The following is a 21,625-nucleotide window of genomic DNA, read 5'->3' on the forward strand; positions in this document are numbered from 1 at the left end:
GTCTGCCTGTCATCGACAGCCACGCTCTTGATTACCTTGTCATATACAGTGAAAGCGGGTCCCTGGAGCAGAAGTGCACAGACTCTACATTCCTGTTACCATTTTGACCAAGTTGCTTTGACTCCTAGGACCTCAGAAGACATTCCCAGGGAAGCCCACTGTACCCCACAGCCCCCCTCATAATCCTTCTATCCCTGACCTCTGTGACTCCATCTCAGCCTTTGATGCTGTGACAATGCTGGGAAAGGAGCTCCTGTTCTTCAGGGACCGGTAAGCATTAAGACATGCCATCAACTCTTATCAGGCTTCAGCTCCGTATCCAGACACACGTCACTCTATAGGACTTTGTTGCTGCCATGGGTGGCAATCTTGCAGAAGTGCTGTCCTGTGTGGCATTTGGATGGGAGGCAGGAGTCTCTGGGGGAGATATGGAACTGCCAAAACCCAAAGAGTGCCTACTATGCTCTTGCCACTCTACTGTTTTCCGTACGAGTACAGTGTTTCTTCTAACCTTTTTCACTGTGAAGCAGAGTTAGAATCCCAAATTTACAGATGAAGACAGAAGCTCAGTCTGTCAAATTTAGCTCAAATTTACAGATGAAAACAGAAGCTCAGAAGTGTTAACTTCACAAGGTAACACAGTTGTATTAAGTGTCTGAGTTATGACACCAGCCCAGATTTATCTGATGTCTGTTTTGTTCACCACTGTATCCCTAGCCAGAGCACATAGTATATTCTCAATAAATATTTGTTATGGGGGTTGGATAGATGGAAAGATGGACAGAGAGGTTGTTGCAAGAATGGATGGATTCATGGATGGATGGATGGATAGTCAGGTGGATAGATAGATGGGTGGATGGTTCTAAAGTTAGTATTCTTCCTAAACCCCTCTTTCTCAAGGCCTCCTGACTTTTCAACTATCAGCTGTCAGAAAGCACAGAGACGGAGGGAATATTGGTGGGTTTTTGTTATACTACAGCTTTAGTTACTCAAGAATACCCTGAAGTTTGAGTTTCTATTACTGTTGTTTTAGGAATGTTTCTTTTGGGCTTACTAATAGAAGTTTCAGTAGTTCTGTGAGTTGTAAAGAATGATGAGATAGCATTCGTATTTAACTTTAATAGCATAGGAGATTGAGTAATTTATGATACTAGAGATCCTGGGTTTTTAGTGAAGATACTATAGGAGCTATAGGAGTAGCTATAGTATCAGATACAGCTACGATTAGTGGTGGTAGGTGGTTGATCTTTATTTTTTAGTATTTTTATTGTTATGGAGATTACTCATCAAAATTAAAATAAGTAAGTTTAACATTAGTGTAATAAGGAAAAAGAGGAAAATTAAACGTTTTTGGTTTGAAATTGATGTGGAAATTTTTTTAAATATTTATTTATTTATTTATTTGGTTGTGCCAGTTACGGCAGGCAGGCTCCTTAGTTGCAGCTTGCCAGCTCCTTAGTTGTGGCATGCAAACTCTTAGTTGCGGCCTGCATATGGGATCTAGTTCCCTGACCAGCAATAGAATCTGGGCCCCCTGCATTGGGAGCACAGAGTCTTAACCACTGCACCACCAGGGAAGTCCCAATGTGGAAGTGTTTATCTGAAGATAAGAAGAAGTTTTTGGAATAAAGTTTTCTAGCCAAATTAAATGTAGTATTAATGATGCTAGCTTTTTGGCTTGCTGAAATGTTGGTGAATGGTGACAGGCAGTGAGTAATAATCGGAAAAAACCTGAAGAGGTTGGAAAATTTATACAAGTGCAAAGGGGAATTAAATTTTAAGTTTTGTGTTACAAAGTTAAGTTCAAGTGCTGGAATAAAACCTGAAACAGCTACAGAGGGAGCTGCTCATTTTAGGTCGTAGGGCATAGTTATATGTAGAATAGTTGTTGGGGTAATCTTGTTGGAAGTAAAAAATCTAGTGAAAATGCTTCTGATTAAAAGATGTTTAATAGAATCGATTAGGAGAGGATTATTTTCATTCATTAGAATTAGTGTTGAAAAATGAGGTTGTGCTAGACAGGTGAAGAAAATAATTTGAACACTATAGGCAACTGCAAGGGAAGTAGCAACGAGAGTACCTAATAGGGCTCAGGCATTGGTATACAGTGTGTTAGCAGTTTGATGATTAAGGCTTTGGAGTAAAAGCCCGTAAGGGAAGGCCTACCTGTGAGCTCTAGGCTTCTGATAATAAGTGAGGTTGAAGTAAAGGGTAAAGCTCTAAATAAGCTGCCTATTTTTCAGGTGTCTCATTCATTAAGTTATGAATAATAGACCCAGAGCATATAAATAACATGGAATTTAAAAATACACATGTGCAGATGTGAAGGATGCTAAGTGTGGTTGGGTAATACCAATGGTAACTATTAGGCCTAACTGGCTTGAAGTAGAGAAGACAACAGTCTACTTAATGTCATTTTGCTGTGAATAGTTAGTGTGGTGATAGCACCTAGACAGAGTGTCAGTGTTTTGAATAGTTTTATTGTTTTCTATCAATGGTAAAAGCAAATTAGTAAAAAGACACCTGTTTCAACTCTTGTGCTTGAATGATGCTGGGGCTGTTGCTGGGCTTCCTGTGGCTGAGGGAAGTCGTGGGCGAGGCCAAGCTGGGAGGATTTACCAGCCACAGCTGGAAGCCCCATTAGTAGAAGCAGATAATGTCCAAGGTTACGCATGAAGATTTGTTGGAAATCTCATGAGTTTAAGTTAAATTGTTCCTTTTCTCCTTGTTCTGTGGCTTCTCAGGGAGCATAATTACATCTCTCCTTGGACAAAAAGAGAAACATCCCAACTCTCACCTCCACTCCTCCCCTTACTGGGGACTGAATTCAGCCACATCAGAATAGGCAGAGTTGGCTCAGGCATATGCATGTGTGACATTATTTTTTATTCTTTTTTCTTCATTGGAAAAGTGGTCGTTGAGCTCATACAGAGTGTTAAAAACTGTTGTAGTGACTGGAGCTATAAAGATGGATCAATAGTCCCCTAGCTTTTGTACACTTCAGGGTTAGATGAGGGAGAGGGACATTCAAAAAGTGCTGCCATCTCCCTGTGTGCTCATGTGTGCATTTAGACAGAGAGAAAACGCTCTGGTGTCTCTTTTTATAAGAGCACTAATCCCATCAGTCCCACCCTCATGACTTCATCAAACCCTAATTACCTCCCACTGGTCCCATCCAAATACCATCACACTATCACATTGGGGGTTGGGATGAATTATGGGGAGACACAAACATTCAGCTCATAACACAGAGTACTCACATTGTTAAACATGTTATTGGATGTCCATCCAGACTTTTTCTCTGGGTAGAGATTTATTGTAAATATGGGAGGGAGACAGGGATGTCCACAAAAGTGGGATTTTGTAATGTGCTGGATGTGCTGATTTGTACATTTTTTCACTCAATAATATCTCATTTTTCCATGTCAATGAATTTTAATTTTCATCTTTATTTTATGTATGTATATATTATCCTAATATATAAATCTGTCCTAACTTATTTAACCAATCCCAAATTAATGAACATCTGGATTGTTTCTGATTTTTAAAAATTAGGAACAGCTTCAATAATGAACGGGCATCTGATTTTCAAAGGCAAATGAGAGGAAAGCCCAGGAACTCAGGCTTTAGACTTAGGCTAATTTGGTTTAAATCTGGCCATGCTTCTTACTGATCAGGTGACACTGGGCAAGTAATGTGCCAGACACGTAGCAAGCACTCAATAAAAGGCAGTTACTATATTTAGGAGTGGAAATCAAAAAACATGTACAACAGATTAGGGATTAGAAACAACCTGAGGTATTTTTAATTATTATCTTTTTTATTAAGCCTTATTGATTATTTACTTTATTTTTATTGTTTATAACCAAAAAGTAAACCAAAGGGGAATCAGTAAACATTGACCCAGGAGTGATAGGCAAGGTGCAGAGCAGGAAGCCTGGACACCGTGCAAGGTGACGTCAGCTTCATCTGAGGGATAACCTTGTCAGACTCTGCTGCCCAGACAAGTGCATGTAGCACTTGTGCCCCAGTGCAGCACACAGCTTACTCTTTTGGTATTATCAATGTTTGTGATGGAGGCAAAGGAGACAGTGCAGTCAAAGATACTATGCCCTTTCATGCAACTATAATTGTTTTCTTAAAAAAGCAAAAGAAATTTTTTTTAACCTTCTGTTTATCAAACTCTAAGCATTCAAAAATTGCCATAAGTGAAGATAATACATCCTTTGACAAAATCTTGACTGTAAATACTGAGGGTGGTAACAGAATAGAAAGGGAGGCATAGATATAAGGGACATTTAGAAAGGAGTGGTTAGGGAAGGGATTAAAGAAAGGGAACTTGTATCTGCTCAGCCATCACCTTGTCATCTTCTCCCATTTCTGATCTGATGAGCTATTGTGGTAGGGCAGGTAATACCAAAGGTCTAGGAGGAGCTAGAAGGAGCCAGGAGTGGTACCCTTTCAACACTGGAATTGCCACTGACCCAACCTGGGACTTTGAACCTCTCTTTCTCTGCTTTAAAATGAGGTGTTGTCTGATATTCATAGCGACTTCAGTGTGTCCAGTACTCACTATGCTAAGCTCTTTGTTATCAACTCCTTACAACACCCCTGTGAGATATGGATTATTATTCCTTTTTTATCAGACATAGAAAAGATAACTGGTTCAAGCTCTCGTCGCTAGTGAGGGGTGGAGCTGGGGCCCACACCCACACTGTCCTCTGCCAGAGCCCATGCTCCTAACCTCCCTGCCTAACCACTTCCTAAGGTGCTGTCCAGAGCTAGAATCCCATGGCTCTGATCTCCTACCAGCTGTCACCAAAAGTCCCCAAGTTCTTGCTAAGCCTGGACAAAGAACAAAGAATTCTATCAAGCCACAGTCATCATGGCAACCTGGGGGCCATGATGAAAGTGTTCCCAGTCTGTTCTCTCCCACCTGCCAGCCTGGAATTCCCCATCACCAACAATAACCTGTTGATGAGACATTTCAGGCTGTGGATGTAATAACCACACAGTTTGTTTCCAAAGCAAGATGGAATGCAGTGCCTTTTAAAGTCACCGTGAGATTGTTACATATTCTCCGCAGTGTATAAAGGTACATTGGTACATTCAAATGTTCTGTTGGAAGAGAAATAAACTTCAGCTATAATAAGTTGAAAGTCATAAGTATATGTGACTTTCATATGTATATAAATATATGTATATATTTAATTCATATAGATTTCTCTTTATAATAGATGACAAAATATTAAAGTTATCCCAGATTTCCTCGAGATGACTGGAACTCCAGTCATACCCAAATGATATTTGCATCTCTCTGATTATTCTGGGTTTTACATGATATAATTTTAACGATAAAATCAAGAATATCACAATCAGCTATAGACCTTAGAAGAATAATAGCATTTTACATATGGAATAAGCATAAAGGTTGATCATGTCCTAATCCTTCATTTTGGAGATAAGAAAGCTAGGCCCGGGTCTCTCAGCCCAGCAGACCCTCCACTGCAACCCGGGTCTGCTGACTCATGATGCTGAGTCTATCCTATCACTCACATAGATAACCTCTGACTGTGCGATGGAACTACGAAGAGAACGCCGAATTTTGACTTGAATGAATGAATGCTTTTTGACTGGAATGCATTTGGAGTGAGTAGGAAAAGCACTTTGGGGCGGCTCCTGTGCTCCTGGGCCCTTGGCCCGCGGGTTGGATAAAGAGCCACAACCTTTACCCAACCTGCAAGGGAAAGAAGAAGGAGGTCCTAGACTATCCAGGTTTCCCAAAAATGTTTGCTAGGCTTCTTCACATTCTGTTTTATTCTCAAAATAGGATTCTTTATTTAAAAACATCTGTCAATCACTAATTGTCACATTTGAAAGACGTTATGTATAGTAGATTCGAATGGAAAGAAAAATATGGTTAAGGGTCATGCAAGTAGGGATTGAAGAGAAGGGCGAATGTAAGAGGCATCCTGAAGGAGTCACCAGCAGGACTTGGACACTGATTTGGTGAGAACAATGGAAAAGGAAGCAGCATGGCCCACATAGATAGGAAAATCCAAAAGACTTATTGGACAAATGAAGAAAAACTCAATTTTAGATGTGTCGAATTTAAGGTGATGACAATTCTAGTGAGGTTTTATAGAAATAAGCCAGTGCTCAGGGGAGAGGTCACAGTTGAAGGCTTCATAGGTTACAGAATCTCCCACATGGAGGAGGCACTGAAAGATTTGAAAATAAACTCTAATAATTATAATAACAATAGCTGACATTTTATGATCATTTACAATGTGCTGTGTGTTCTGCTAAGCATTTTATAGACATCTGCTCATTTAATCCACACTGTTCTTTTTCCTAGCTAGAATTTTTAACCTAGGTCTACTTGACTTCAGAGACAGAATCCCTATAATGGAGCCCCAGATAAACCAGGGAAAAGAGAATTATCTTTTTTTATAAGTGATCAATAGTGGACAATGCTGCTGAGGTCACCAGACTGAGGACTGAAGAACAGGACCGACTGGCCAGGATGATGAAGGGATGTAGTTTTAGCAGTGTAGTAAGGAATGAACCCAGATCCCGAGGAGTGAAAAGGCAAATGGTGGGGAGCAAAGGGTAATGGTAGATGTAGGTCATTCATTTGAGAATCTTGTTAATAACAAAGAGTTAAGATAATAGCTGGAAGAGGCAGCAGGGTCAAATGAGGATTTTTTTCAAGACGAGAAATACCTGGGCACATTTGAAGACATGAAAAGGAGCCAATGAAGAAAAAGAAATGCAAAGCACTTTGGGAAGGAGGGACAATAAAATCAGTAACCTCTGCTATTAAATGGCACCATTGGAACTTAGCATTTCCCAGGGTTCCGTGGGCTTGAGGAAAGCCTGCACAACTAAAGAGGAAGTCTTCCTCCTTCAGTCTCCCTGGGGATCTTTCTTTTCTGGCTATAAGGTTGCATCACTGAAAGTCAACACAAGGCATTGTATTTACTTAGACTGATTCTGCTATGTACCACAAATTCAGACAAAGAGGCAGAAGGTGTACTAAGATTGCTGATTCATTGCCATTTCTTCTGAACACCCTCCTTCTGACTAAGGATGAGGTTCTTTACATCTTCACAGGTTACAGCTTATAAATATGGATCTCCGTAGGCTCCTCAGATGGGTATAAACACTTAATTTAAGGACACTTTGCACTGTGCACAGCTTTGGCTATTTTAACCACTGTCTACATGTGGGTTTTTAATTTTATAAGCTCTGTTTCTCTTGGGTTCAGTGAGATGGATGATGCATGTCTGATTTTTGGCCTCTGAAATATCCTGATATAAACATCCCTGGTTAGTGAGCTCCCCTCAAATGAATGGCTTCTTGGCCAATGATGTGACTGTATTTCAAATTTTCCAGTGATAAAATTTTATATCAGCGAGACAAATTTAGAAGGAAACTTAGCTCTACTGATAAACTCTAAGTTTTACATAATTAATAAATCTGTAGAGTGAAAACATGTCTCTTTAAAGTATTTACAAATAATTGTTAAGAGTAGTCCAGAGTTTATAAAATGCTTTAATATGCATTGTCTCAATTGATCCTTTGAAATATTAGCACAGGTTTATTATTATTATCATTCTTATTTGACAGAAAGAAACTGACTCCCAGAAAAATTAAGTGACTCATACAAGGTCACACATCCAATAATAAAACAAGATCTGCAGCACCCCTTTCTTCTTTCACTGCACCACAGTGTCCAGTCTCAGGGGAGAGAAGCATCAGTTCATCTGAGACCATCAAAATGATAAAAAGAAGAAAGGCACCTATTCCCCTGAAACTAGGGAACAGGGTGACAGAGAAGAAGAGAGTCAAGGAGAGTAAGGGGTGAAGACAGTAGAAAATGAAAGCACCCATCAGCTCCTGCTGGATTACCTTGACAGTCAGCAAAGAAGAGGTGAAGGTCTCCCCTGAAAATGAAAGACTGAGGGGATGAGTTTAAGCAGATGGGGAGTGAAGACAGTGGGGTAAAACAAAACAAGAAAAGTTCAACAAATATGAATCAAGTCCCAGATGTGCCAGGCACTTGCTAAGCCTGAGAATACATAGATGAATAATACATGACCTTGCCCCAAGGAGCTCACAGGACTGGCAAAGAGGTTCAAGAATGTTACCAGTGACTTCGTCTCAAACTTGATGATTTAATTGCTGTTCTTTAGTAAAGGAGAATGAAAATTTCAGAGAATATGAAAATTGATGATTAGATGAGTTCCACACAACACTCTGACACCCATTTATCTAGCCAACAGATATTTATTGAGCCCTGACTATCTGCCAGGCACAGCAGTGGCTCCTGGCTACACAAAGATAAACAGTGCAGTTAAATATCTATCAGCAGGTCTATAATATCAATAAACTCCATTGTTTTGCCCTCCTTATCAAACAGCAGATTACAGACTGTTGATATGATCTGTTTATTTTCATTACCAGTTCCCATACATCCTGCAGCTGTTTTTTTTAATTGATGTATAGTTGATTTACAATGTTGTGTTAGTTTCAGGCATACAGCAAAGTGATTCAGTTATACACACATGTATATCTATTCTTTTTCAGATTCTTTTCTCTTATAGGTTATTACAAAAATTTGAGTATGGTTCCCTGTGCTATACAGTAGGTCCTTGTTGGTTATCTGTTTTATATATAGTAGTGTGTATATGTTAATCCAAAACTCTTAATTTATCCCTCCTCACCTTCCCCTTTGATAACCATAAGTTTGTTTTCTGTGTTTGTGGGTCTATTTCTATTTTGTATATAAGTTCATTTGTATCATTTTTTTTTTAGATTCCACATATAAACGATATCATATGATATTTGTCTTTATCCGTCTGGCTTACTTCACTTAGCGTGATAATCTCTGGGTTCATCCATGTTGCTGCAAATGGCATTATTTCATTCTTTTTTATGGCTGGGTAATATTCCATTGTATATATATACAACATCTTCTTTATCCATTAATCTGTCCATGGACATTTACATTTCTTTAGTGTCTTGGCTATTGAAAATACTGCTGCAATGAACACTGGGTGCATGTATCATTTCAAATCATGGATTTCTCCAGATATATGCCCAGGAGTGGGATTGCAGGATCACACAGAGTTCTATTTTTAGTATTTTAAGGAACCTCCATACTATTCTCCATAGTGGCTGTACCAGTTTATATTCCCACCAACAGAGTAGGAGGGTTCCTTTTCTCAAAACCTTCTCCAGCATTTATTATTTGTAGACTTTTTGATGATGGCCATTCTGACCAGTGTGAGGTGATACCACATTGTAGTTTTGATTTACATTTCTCTAATTATTAGCAAAGTTGAGCATCTTTTCATGTGTCTTTTGGTCATCTATATGTCTTCTTTGGAGAAATGTCTATTTAGATCTTCTGCCCATTTTTTGATTGGGTTGTTTTTTTAATATTGAAATACTTGTATATTTTGGAGGTTAATCCCTTGTCGGTCACATCACTTGCAAATATTTTCTCCCATTCCGTAGATTGTCTTTTCATTTTGTTTATGGTTTTCTTTGCGCAAAAGCTTTTAAGTTTAATTAGGTCCCATATGTTTATTTTTGTCTTTATTTCTGTTACTCTAGGAGATGTATCCAAAAAGATATTGCTGCAATTTATGTCAAAGAGTGTTCTGCCTATGTTTTCCTCTAAGAGTTTTCTAGTATCTAGTCTTACATTTAGGTCTTTAATCCATTTTGAGTTTATTTTTTTGTGTGGTGTTAGAGAATGTTCTAATTTCATTCTTTTACATGTAGCTGTCCAGTTTTCCCAGCATCACTTATTGAAGAGACTGTCTTTTCTCCATTGTATATTCTTGCCTCCTTTATCAAAGATAAGGTGACCATAGGTGCATGGGTTTATTTCTGGGCTTTCTATCCTGTTCCATTGATCTATATTTCTGTTTTGGTAACAGTACCATTACTGTAGCTTTGTAGTATAGTCTGAAGTCAGGGAGTCTGATTCCTCCAGTTCTGTTTTTCTTTCTCAAGATTGCTTTGGCTATTTGGGTCTTTTGTGTTTCCATACAAATTTTAAAATTATTTTGTTCTAGTTCTGTGAAAACTGCCATAGTAATTTGATAGGGATTGCATTGAATCCATAGATTGCCTTGGGTATTATAGTCATTTTGACAATGTTGATTCTTCCAATCCAAGAACATGGTATATCTTTCCATCTGTTTGTATCATCTTTGATTTTTTTCATCAGTGTCTTACAGTTTTTGGAGTACAAGTCTTTGCCTCCTTAGGTAGGTTTATTCCTAGGTATTTTATTCTTTTTGATGGTAAATGGGAGTGTTTCCTTAATTGCTCTTCCTGAGGTTTTGCTGTTAGTGTATAGGAATGCAAGAGATTTCTGTGTATTAAGTTTGTATCCTGCAACTTTACCAAATTCATTGATGAGCTCTAATAGTTTTCTGGTACTGTCTTTAGGATTTTCTATGTATAGTATCATGTCATCTGCAAACAGTGACCATTTTACTTCCTTTCCAATTTGGATTCCTTTTATTTCTTTTTCTTCTCTGATTGCTGTGGCTAGGACTTCCAAAACTATGTTAAATAAAAGTGGCAAGAGTGGGCATCCTTGTGTTGTTCCTGATCTTAGAGGAAATGCTTTCAGCTTTTCACTGTTGAGTATGATGTTATTAGCTGTGGGTTTGTCATATAAGGCCTTTATTATGTTGAGGTTCCCTCTATGCCCGCTTTCTGGAGCATTTTTGTCATAAATGGATGTGGAATTTTATCAAAAGCTTTTTCTGCATCTGTTGATCATATGATTTTTATTCTTCAATTTGTTAATGTGGTGTATCACACTGATTTGCAGATATTAAAAAATCCTTGCACCCCTGGGATAAATCCCACTTTATCATGGTGTATGATCCTTTGAATGTATTGTTGGATTCGGTTTGCTAGTATTTTGTTGAGGATTTTTGCATCTATGTTAATCAATGATATTGGTCTATAATTTTCTTTTTTGTGTGGTATCTTTTACTCATTTTGGTATCAGGGTGATTGTGGCCTTATAGAATGAGTTCAGAAGTGTTCCTTCCTCTGCAATTATTTGGAATAGTTTCAGGATAGGTGTTAACTCTTCTCTAAATGTTTGGTAGAATTCACCTGTGAAGTCATTCACTTGTGATCCTGGACTTCTATTTGTTGAGAGTTTTTAAATCACAGATTCAATTTCAGTACTTGTGATTGATCTGTTCACATTTTCTATTTCTTCCTGGTTCAGCCTTGGGAGATTGTACCTTTCTAAGAATTTGTCCATTTCTTCTAGGTTGTCCATTTTATCAGCATATAGTTGCTTGTCTCTCATGATCCTTTGTGCTTCTGTGGTGTCAGTTGTAACGTCTCCTTTTTCGTTTCTAATTTTCTTGATTTGGGCCCTCTCCCTCTTTTTTCTTGATGAGTCTGGCTAAAGGGTTATCAAGTTTGTTTATCTTTTCAAAGAACAAGCTTTTAGTTTCATTGATCTTTGCTATTGTTTTCTTCCTATTTCATTTATTTCTGCTCTGATCTTAATGATTTATTTCCTTCTACTAACTTTGGGCTTTGTTCTTCTTTCTATAGTTGCTTTAGGTGTAAGTTTAGGTTGTATATTTGAGATTTTTCTCATTTCCTGAGGTAAGCTTGTATCACTATAAACCTCCCTCTTAGAACTGCTTTTGCTGAGTCCCACAGGGTTTGGATCATCATGTTTTCATTTTCATTTGTCTCTAGGTATTTTTTGATTTCCTCCTTGATTTCTTCAGTGATCCATTGGTTGTTTAGTAGCATATTGTTTAGCCTCCACGTGTTTGTGTTTTTTTAGTTGATTTCTAATCTCATAGCATTGTGGTAGGAAAAGATGCTTGATATGATTTCAATTTTCTTAAATTTACTGAGGCTTGCTTTGTGGCCCAGCATGTGATGTGTTCTGGAGAATGTTCCATGTGCACTGGAAAAGAGTGTGTATTCTGATGCTTTTGGATGGAATGCTCTATAAATATCAATTAAGTTAATCTGTCATTAATGTGTCATTTAAGGCCTGTGTTTCATTATGGGTTTCTGTCTGGATGATCTGTCCATTGACGTAAATGGGGCATTAAAGTCCCCTACCATTATTGTGTTACTGTCAATTTCTCCTTTTATGTATGTCTGTTAACATTTGCCTTATATATTGAGGTGCTCCCATGTTGGGTTCATATATATTTACAATTGTTATATCTTCTTCTTGGATTGATCCCTTGATCATTACATAGTGTCTTCTTTGTCTCTTGTAACAGTCTTTATTTTAAAGTCTATTTTGTCTCATGTGAGTATTGCTACTCCAGCTTTCTTTTGATTTCCATTTGCATAGAATACGTTTTTACATCCCCCTTCAGCTGTTCCTTTCCAACAGTTTTATAGATTTTCATTTTGCTTATATTTTAAATCCATTTACAGCTGTATTAGGAGGTTACTTGCTATACATTTTTTGTCAATTTTAATTTATTAATTACTGTAATCTGTAGCTCTAAGTTTGTAAATCCTCTGAATATGTGTTCTATTGCTTTATTACCCAGCAGACATAATTTTTCTTCATTAATGTACTGAAGTTTTTCATGAGTACAGATTCTTTTGGAATTTGTGATACTTTACACAAGTATCACATATAGGTAGTGTTTATTACTACCTTATACATACAGTGTATACATTATAATATGTCATAAGTGTTTTAACTAAGGTTTCTTAACTTTGGCACTTACTGATATTTTGAGCCAGACAAGTCTTTGTCATGTTGGGCTGTCCTGTGCATTGTAGGATGTAAACTAAAATGTCATCCCTTGTCTTCACTAGACTCCAGTAGCATTGCTCCCCCTGCCCACTTTTCTCATTTCTTCATCCCCACTATTATAATTGCCTGAAAGGCATGCTTTGTGCCTTAGTGAGACTCTAGCACAGTGACTTGAGCAGAGTCAGCATTTCAGAAGTATGTATTAAATTGAATTAATTGGAAAACACTTGTTTTTTGGATTCTTCATCAGGTTCCCAGTTAATCCTTTGTTCTGTCCTCATCAAAGCTAAGATTATGGACTGTTCACATGACATCTTTTTCTATTTTCATTACCTGATTCTTCTGGATACCCAAACCTGTGCTCTTTCTGTGATGGTGAAGAGAAGGGAGAGGGGGAAAGCAGTCCCTCTGGCCTTCAGCAAAGGCTAGGTCTCATTGGGTAAGGGGTCAAGTTATAAACAGAGAAAAACCAGAGGTCACAGGCTGAGAAGGAGCAAGTAGATTAGTTAGGGCATGTGATGAAAATCAACATAGCTCTAGTCTAATCGGCTCTGTTTGCCCCTAACCACTGCTGACATTTGGGCCCATCAGCTTTTCTGGGTCTCAGTTTTCCATCTGTTAATACATATGGTCTAGATAAGGCTGTGATGTGTAGAGCTTGGGGAGAGGAAGTGTACCCTCAATGGCCTCCTGCCACACTGAGTATTGTCTATGGTAGATGCCCAAATAATAATTTTAAAAATGGACAATATCCAGCCAAGTGGCACTTTACAGTTTATAATGCATTTTCATATGCTTTATCTCAATTGATCCTCATAAGGATCTCAGGAGATAGGCCAGTTATTATTATTTGCATTTACGAGATTATGATGCAGGGCTGAGGTGGCACGGTGGCATAGGGACGGTAGCCTTGCCCAGCTACTGCAGCACTAGGGTGTCAGTTGGTCCCGCCCAGAACACTTCAGTTCTGCCCTGCAAGGATATATTTAATAATAGATTGGTGTGACTCTTTAATACAAGAAAATGGAAACTGAACAGCCAGAGGAAACCTTTCCCAACACCGAAACCAATGGCAAATTTAGTAAACGCCCTGCTGAAGATATGGAAGAGGAACAAGCTTTTAAAAGATCTGGAAGCACTGATGAGATGGTTGAATTACGCATTCTGCTTCAGAGCAAGAATGCTGGGGCAGTGATTGGAAAAGGAGGCAAGAATATTAAGGCTCTCCATACAGACTACAATGCCAGTGTTTCAGTCCCAGACAGCAGTGGCCCCGAGCACATATTGAGTATCAGTGCTGATATTGAAACAATTGGAGAAATTCTGAAGAAAATCATCCCTACCTTAGAAGAGGGCCTGCAGTTGCCATCACCCACTGCAACCAGCCAGCTCCTGCTGGAATCTGATGCTGTGGAATGCTTAAATTACCAACACTATAAAGGAAGCGACTTTGACTGTGAGTTAAGACTGTTGATTCATCAGAGTCTGGCTGGAGGAATTATTGGGGTCAAAAGTGCTAAAATCAAAGAACTTCGAGAGAACACTCAGACAACAATCAAGCTTTTCCAGGAATGTTGTCCTCAATCCACTGACAGAGTCGTTCTTATTGGAGGAAAACCTGATAGGGTTGTAGAGTGCATAAAGATCATCCTTGATCTTATATCAGAGTCTCCCATCAAAGGACGTGCTCAGCGTTATGGTCCCAATTTTTACGATGAAACCTATGATTATGGTGGTTTTACAATGATGTTCAACAACCGCCGGATGTCTCGGGGTATTTCCCATGTGGGGAAGAGGTGGTTTTGACAGAATGTCTCCTGGTTGGGGTGGGCGTCCCATGCCTCCATCCAGAAGAGATTATGATGATATGAGCCCTCGTTGAGGACCTCCTCCACCTCCTCCTGGACGAGGTGGCTGGGGTGGTAGCAGAGCTTTGAATCTTCCTCTTCCTCCACCACCACCACCTAGAGGAGGAGATCTAATGGCCTATGACAGAAGAGGAAGACCTGGAGACCGTTATGATGGCATGGTTGGTTTCAGTGCTGATGAAACCTGGGACTCTGCAATAGATACATGGAGTCCATCAGAGTGGCAGATGACTTATGAACCAGAGGGTGGCTCTGGATATGATTATTCCTACGCACGGGGTCATGGCTCATATGGTGATCTTGGTGGACCTATTATTACTACACAAGTAACTATTCCCAAAGATATAGTTGGATCTATGGCTGGATCTATTATTGGCAAAAGTGGTCAGCGGATTAAACAAATCCGTCATGAGTCAGGAGCTTCGATCAAAATTGATGAGCCTTTAGAAGGGTCCGAAGATCAGATCATTACCATTATAGGAACACAGAACCAGATACAGAATGCACAATATTTGCTGCAGGACAGTGTGAAGCAGTATGCAGATGCTGAAGGATTCTAATGCAAGATATTTTTTCTTTTTTATAGTGAGAAGCAGTATTCTGGAAAGTTTACCTAAGACTAGTGAAGAACTGAAGGAGTCCTGCATCTTTTTTTTTTTTATCTGCTTCTGTTTAAAAAGCCAACATTCCTCTGCTTCATAGGTGTTCTGCATTTGAGATGCAGTGAAATCTTTGCTGTTCACCAGATGTAATGTTTTAGCTCCTTACAAACAGGGGTGGGGGGTGGGGGAGGGTGTGCAGAAACTAACATTAAAATTTTGAAACAGCAGCAGAGTGAGTGAATTTTAATTTTTGTTCATTGTTGGTGGTTTTAAAAAAAATCCCCTCATGTAATTATTGTGAACACTTTGCTTTGTGGTCACTGTAACATTTGGGGGGGTGGGACAGGGAGGAGAAGTAACAATAGTCCATATGTCCCTGGCATCTATTCAGAGCAGTGTGCAGAATGTAATATTCTTTTGTAAGAAACGTTTTATGATTTTTAAAATAAATTTAGTGAACCTAAAAAAAAAAAAAATAGAGATTATGGAACAGGCTTGGAGATACCGGTCAGCACTGGAATTGCAACTCCAGCTTACAGCCTTTTAAAACATGATGTGCTTTTCCTTTTGCCTCTTGATGTTGCTTAGGAACATGAAGTATTTCTCTCAATACAGCTCTCCTTTAGATTTTGTCATCAGCTTAAAGTGCTTCACCTGGATGGCTTCGCCAGCCCCCTAAATGGAATGACACATCCCTCCTGTGGGATACACTCTATGTTCTCAGAGCATCATGAGCTTGACTCTTCATTGCACGAATTGCTCTGAATTATAATTGTCTAATCACTTATCTGCCTCTACTACTAGATTATATCTTCTTGAGGGCAGTGTTTCATCCTTGATGTCTACCTCAGTGCCTGCTGATAGGTGCTCCATAAATATTTGTTAAATTAACTAAAACTCAACACAAGATTTGAGGAGTGCCTAAACTTACTACATGGAAAATTAAATGTCAGAACTTTATTACGATTTCCCTGTCCACAAATAATTTTATGTGTTGATTCTAGCTTCTATGGAGTCAAATAAACTATTCGTATTTTATAAGAATGATTTTTGTCTCCAAAATTCAAAGTGGACTTCATTTACATTGAAGGTTTCAGCCCAGTACCCTCTTGTATACTCCCACAATTTTATGTAAATAATACTGGATAAATGGGTGGTTGAGTTGATAAATCTTAAGTTAATGTGTGTGTACCAGAGTTTCTCTGAAGCAGCCATTAGGTCCAAAGATATAAACATTTTCAATAGGTAAGTACATAGGCAACATCATTTATAATTGTTAATGTTTTTGCTGTTTTTACAGTAAATAATTAGCCTCTTCCAACCACAAAAGTTTGGCTCATTTATATAATATCCATAAAGTGCACCTGGATGGTATTTATCTTTATGAGATTTTAATTTTTAAAAGATCAGAAGAGGAAAGGGAAATTTGTAGTAAATGATACTTGGAATAGGAAGGTGCACAGCTTAAGTGTATAAATTTTTGATGTCAACCCTTGCTATCCTTTCATGTTTTGAACATCCTTAAATAAATGAAGGAAAGAGGATTACAGAGATGCTAAACGAATGAAAAGGGAGAAGAAACTATTTACTAAAGTCAAAAAATTATGTTCTCCTTAAAAACAAGGCAAGAGCAAGAGGCATTTAGAAATGGCCTCTGAAGTGTGGTTTGAAGTATATTTCAGCCCAGGTTCAATTGAAGATCTAAGTCAACCCTTGACCTTGATTTCTTTTCCATTGTCCAATAGGATTTTCTGGCGTCAGCAGGTTCACTTGATGTCAGGGATCCGGCCCAGCACCATCACCAGCTCCTTCCCCCAGCTTATGTCCAGTGTGGATGCAGCTTATGAAGTGGCTGAGAGGGGCACAGCTTACTTCTTTAAAGGTACCCTAAAGAACCCTCAAAGAAAGAAGTGGCAGGGTACAGTGCTTGGTGTGTTTGGAACACCTAGTACTCTCAGCATTTGTTAGCTATCACAGAGCATGTTCCAGTCACTCGTCTCCTCAGATTGGGGATGAAAAGCCCCTCTACTGTACTGTGACAATGACAGGAGTGACAGTGACCATCAAACTCTCCTCAGAGCCAAAGATGTCATCTAGTGAGGCACTGTGATAAGTGACAGTGTCCAGGAAGGTAGAAACCTAGTCCCTGACCCCTGGACCTCTGCTCTGAGTGACATGGTATACTCTACTGAGAGCCTCTAATTCACAAAAATCAGCATGGAACCCTCAGGAGAACAATACAAGCAGCTGGGAGTGGAGAGACGCCTGCAACTTCAGGAGGTGGACACACACAATATGTCTCTGGCTCCAGACCTTTACTATTTGAGTGACTTCGGGAAGTTATCTAACTGCTTTCAGTCTTCATTTCTTTCTGTGCAAAATAATTATAATAATAACAACCTTGAAGATATGACAATGGCTAGCCAATGGAAGTTGTCCAATAAGTGGTAACTATCAGTTTTAGCTTGTATTTTCTTGATGCTGAGGGCTCAGGGTAGAAGGTTAGTGCCAATTTAAACAAGAATCAGCTTTTGTGAGTTGCTTGCCCCTTGTCTCTCATACATATATGAGACTGAAATGAGATTATACAGACGAAAGGCATCTTGAAAAAATTGAATGTGTTAAATTTAAAACATAATTGTATCAATATTATTGCTTTCTTAAGGCATCACTAGGGATTTTGCCTCCAGAGCAAGTTTTAAGTCTTTTACTGAATTGCATAGAGGCTTTTATCTCCTACTAGGTTTTAGCCATGGTAAATATCTGATAAACTAGCCCTATTTGTGATCCTGCATAGAAATCCTCATGAGTGAAGAGCATCACTAAATGGTACAGAGTTTTTGTAAATTTTAATTTCTGTTTCCAGGACCCCACTACTGGATAACAAGAGGATTCCAAATGCAAGATACTCCTCAGACTATTTATGACTTTGGGTTCCCAAGATACGTGCAGCGAATAGATGCTGCCGTCTATCCCAAGGATGCACAGAAGACCCTTTTCTTTGTGGGAGATGAATACTACAGGTATGGCTTTTCTCCTTTTGATTGTCCAGATGTATTCAGTGAGAAGGAAAAATTCTTTTGCAGAAAAGAATACAGGCAAGTTTGCTATAGGCCCATTGACTCTTCTCAGCCACTGGGGTGTCATTTACTGATGGTTGATACTGTCTTCAAGATACTGAACCATCCAAATAAGTGAAACTTTCATTCAGTAATCCCATTGCTTGGTCTTTAGCACATGAATCATCCAAAGCTTTCAAATCACTCATTAACTGGACCCCCAGTGGCCTAAAAGAGTGGATATAGCACTCCCAGTATATAATTACCCACTGGGAATGCCTGAAAGAAGAACTGATTCCCTCTTGAGTATCTATGCATTCCAGCATAGTCTGTGATTTTGTGCAAAATGAATGTGGTCATGACTATGGGGCTCTTTGAAGGAAATTTTTGCTGAAAGGCAAAGGCCTTATTGCTAAGTCCTTTAACCCAGAACATGAAGATTCTTCTTATCCAAGGAGGATTACAGATCATTTCCATGCCCGTCTTGCAGGAGGTTATTGTAAGCAGATCCAATCACTGCACACAGGGTCACACCCCATCTCTCCTGCCTCATCTTACCACTTTAATTGACTCATGATAGAGAACTGAGTGCAACTCTTTGTCAAGCGCTGCCTCTGCACCTTCTTTATTCACAGTTCTCACATTAGCATTGTTTGTTTTTCTGAACTATAAGAAAGAAACCAAAACAGACTCTAAACAGGTGACTGTGCTAAATGCTTTAGGTCCCTGTTAGGGTCTGGTTGGCAGAGGACCCAACTTTGGTCCAAGGGTTTTCATTCTATTTTCTATTATCTATTTTTAATAACCATTTCTGTGGCATAAAATAAATTTATAAATAAATATCTGTCATCTTCCTCAATTGAGAGCTGAGAAAGTAATATAACTGAAACACAGATATACTTCATGAAAAGAAAAATTTATTTCATAAAAATGAATGTCAAAATGTGGACCCTGCTGACTTTTCTGGGCCACTGAGAGCCCTGGTAGCATTGCTCAAAGTATCACGTGCTGTCATGAGTTGTCATTTCCAGTCCAATGTTGAAACCACTAAGCCAGCTAATAGTAATAGTTATTCCCTTATTAAGTCCCTAATATCTGCTGAGCATATTCTCCAAAGTCTTTCTTTAAGGTAAGGTGGCTCTAATCACCGTGTTGACATGCAGGAAGATAGATATTGAGAAATCCAACTCCAATTTTAGGTTTTCAGAGAATGGCATCCAGAGATGCGTGTATGAGCAGGTGTGTGAGAGTATGAGTTATGACTATTCGGTTATTTGTCCAAGCCTGTTCATAGCCCGATTCTCCTTGGGGTGATTATCCACTCTCTTATTATTTCTATTCTCTATTCATTGCCTGGTCTTTGGACTAATCTACCACCCACCAGCACCCGCAGTAAAGCATGGACCTCCAACCAGGCAGGACTGAGGCTTAATAGCTAACACAAGGGGCCTGGTGAGAGGTTTTTAATTCTCCATAAATTTAGGGATGGGGAGGGGAGGGTCCCTGATTTTAAAGATGTCTTATCCCCCTGAGGAAATAATTTTGAACCTTTCCAGCTGAACCTCTGTGAGTGTCTATTAAGGAAAAGTCTTTAGTAATCTAGATAAAACAGAGCCATTAAAAAGTTGGCCTAGGGCACTAATGCAAATATTAAAGAGCTCCTTTTGCTGGAAAGGAAAAGAAACTGCAGTAGGCACTTTTGATATTAACCTCCCCAGGTTATTGAGAGTATTAAGTGATATAATGCATGTAGATACCTAGCACAGTGTCTGGCATATAGTAGGTGCTCAAAAAGAGTGACTGTTCAGTAATAGTAGGAACTTATATGGTAATTAGCAAATAATTGCTTTAAAAGTTGTGATAATTAACAAATGATTGCTTAAACTTCTGTAGTCCTATAAACAGCAATCTAGTCAAAGAGCTGGTCATAGGGGATTTCCTTTTTAAATACTGAAGGGCCCTGAAATTGCACTGAAATCTCTGCTTTTGGCAAGGCAGAGACAGTCATTTCAGCAATCGGAGTCTTCTACTTTATACTCTCCAACATAGACACTGGTTTACATACTAAGGAATAAGACAAATAACCTTCAAAAGGTTATTTTCAAATAACCTCAAAAGTTCAGGAAAAGCTAACATATCATCTTTATTAATAAATCCCCCTGAATTCCACACATTTCGTGCATGAGTATGACATCTTATTGTCTTGTAAAGCCCTATATTGGTTAGAAATTATGTTCAGCTGCTAGTAAGAGAGACCCAGTAATAACTGTGGCTTAAACACATAAGGGTCTTTTTTTCACATATATGTAAAATGTCTGAAGTTTATCAGATTTAGAGCTGGTAAGGTGGGTCCATGGCCATTAGGGACACAAGTTCCTTCTGACATTTTGCTCTAGTATTAACAGGTAGCTTCCACTCTCATGGTTGCCACAGGATTCAAGGTGGCCAATGGCGCCTCAGCCATTACATCCTATTCTAAATAGGAAGAAAGGGGGCTGGAAGGAAAAAGCAAAGGAGGCAATGGAATTCTATAGGTAAAGCACATGGACACACTCAAAAAATACAGAAGCCTCAAGTTACAGACCAATAATTTTACTATTGACACCCATTGACATTGTGTTAGGATTTATTTTCCTTAGTCATTCCTCAGGTTCTTCTTTGGTCCTCATGCTAGTTAAGTCTGTGACACAAATAATGTGCCAAGGGAAGAAAAGTCTCTGGATATGCAGGTTGTCAGGGAAATTCTCCATGAACCCCTAGGGCTGGGGACCCGTTTTAGTGAATGAAATGGCACGAGAAAACTACTGAAGAATTCCTCCACTGAGGTTTGTGTGTTGGCTTGGGGCCAGGTTGATTCAGGCTGTAAGAGTAAGAACCCACATGTCAGTGTACTATTGATAGTAACTTACAGAGGAGCAGCCCACAGAACTACAAAGTGAAATCCAAAAGGGGGTTCTGCCATGCTGATGCCGTCACATGCTACATTACCAAATGACATACTGGTTAAACTTTAATAACAAGGGCTACTTCCCCACACATTTGTTTGCTTTCATTCCTTCCTTTTCTTTTCCTAGAAGGCCTCAATGATCCAGCCAGTTTTTTTCTTTACATTACTTCCACTACCTATGGTTAATTTCTCCCTATAGATGTTCTCCCTTGCCTACTAATACCAGAGCAGTGATTACACCACGGAGTTTCTGAGAACTGGGGTGGGGGTGGGGGGGAGGACGGGGAGGTGCTATCAACTCCATCATTCTTTGACATGGTCAGTGTTTTCTAAATTTTGTGTAAAGTGACTTA

General features: G+C 39.0%; 1 protein-coding gene and 1 pseudogene across 1 annotated transcript in view; both read left to right on the top strand.

The window, feature by feature from the left end:
- The window catches only part of MMP20 (matrix metallopeptidase 20), a 50,381-nt gene that overhangs the window by 18,249 nt on the left and 10,507 nt on the right, over positions 1-21,625 (top strand). Inside the window, 3 exon segments of the mRNA XM_068556063.1 lie at positions 129-270; positions 17,012-17,148; positions 18,133-18,289. Of these exon segments, the coding sequence (XP_068412164.1) occupies positions 129-270; positions 17,012-17,148; positions 18,133-18,289 (436 nt within the window).
- On the top strand, positions 13,695-15,247 carry LOC137771600 (heterogeneous nuclear ribonucleoprotein K pseudogene; annotated as a pseudogene).

This window comes from Eschrichtius robustus, chromosome 11 (genome assembly GCF_028021215.1).
Source record: "Eschrichtius robustus isolate mEscRob2 chromosome 11, mEscRob2.pri, whole genome shotgun sequence".
Taxonomy (NCBI): Eukaryota; Metazoa; Chordata; class Mammalia; order Artiodactyla; family Eschrichtiidae; genus Eschrichtius; species Eschrichtius robustus.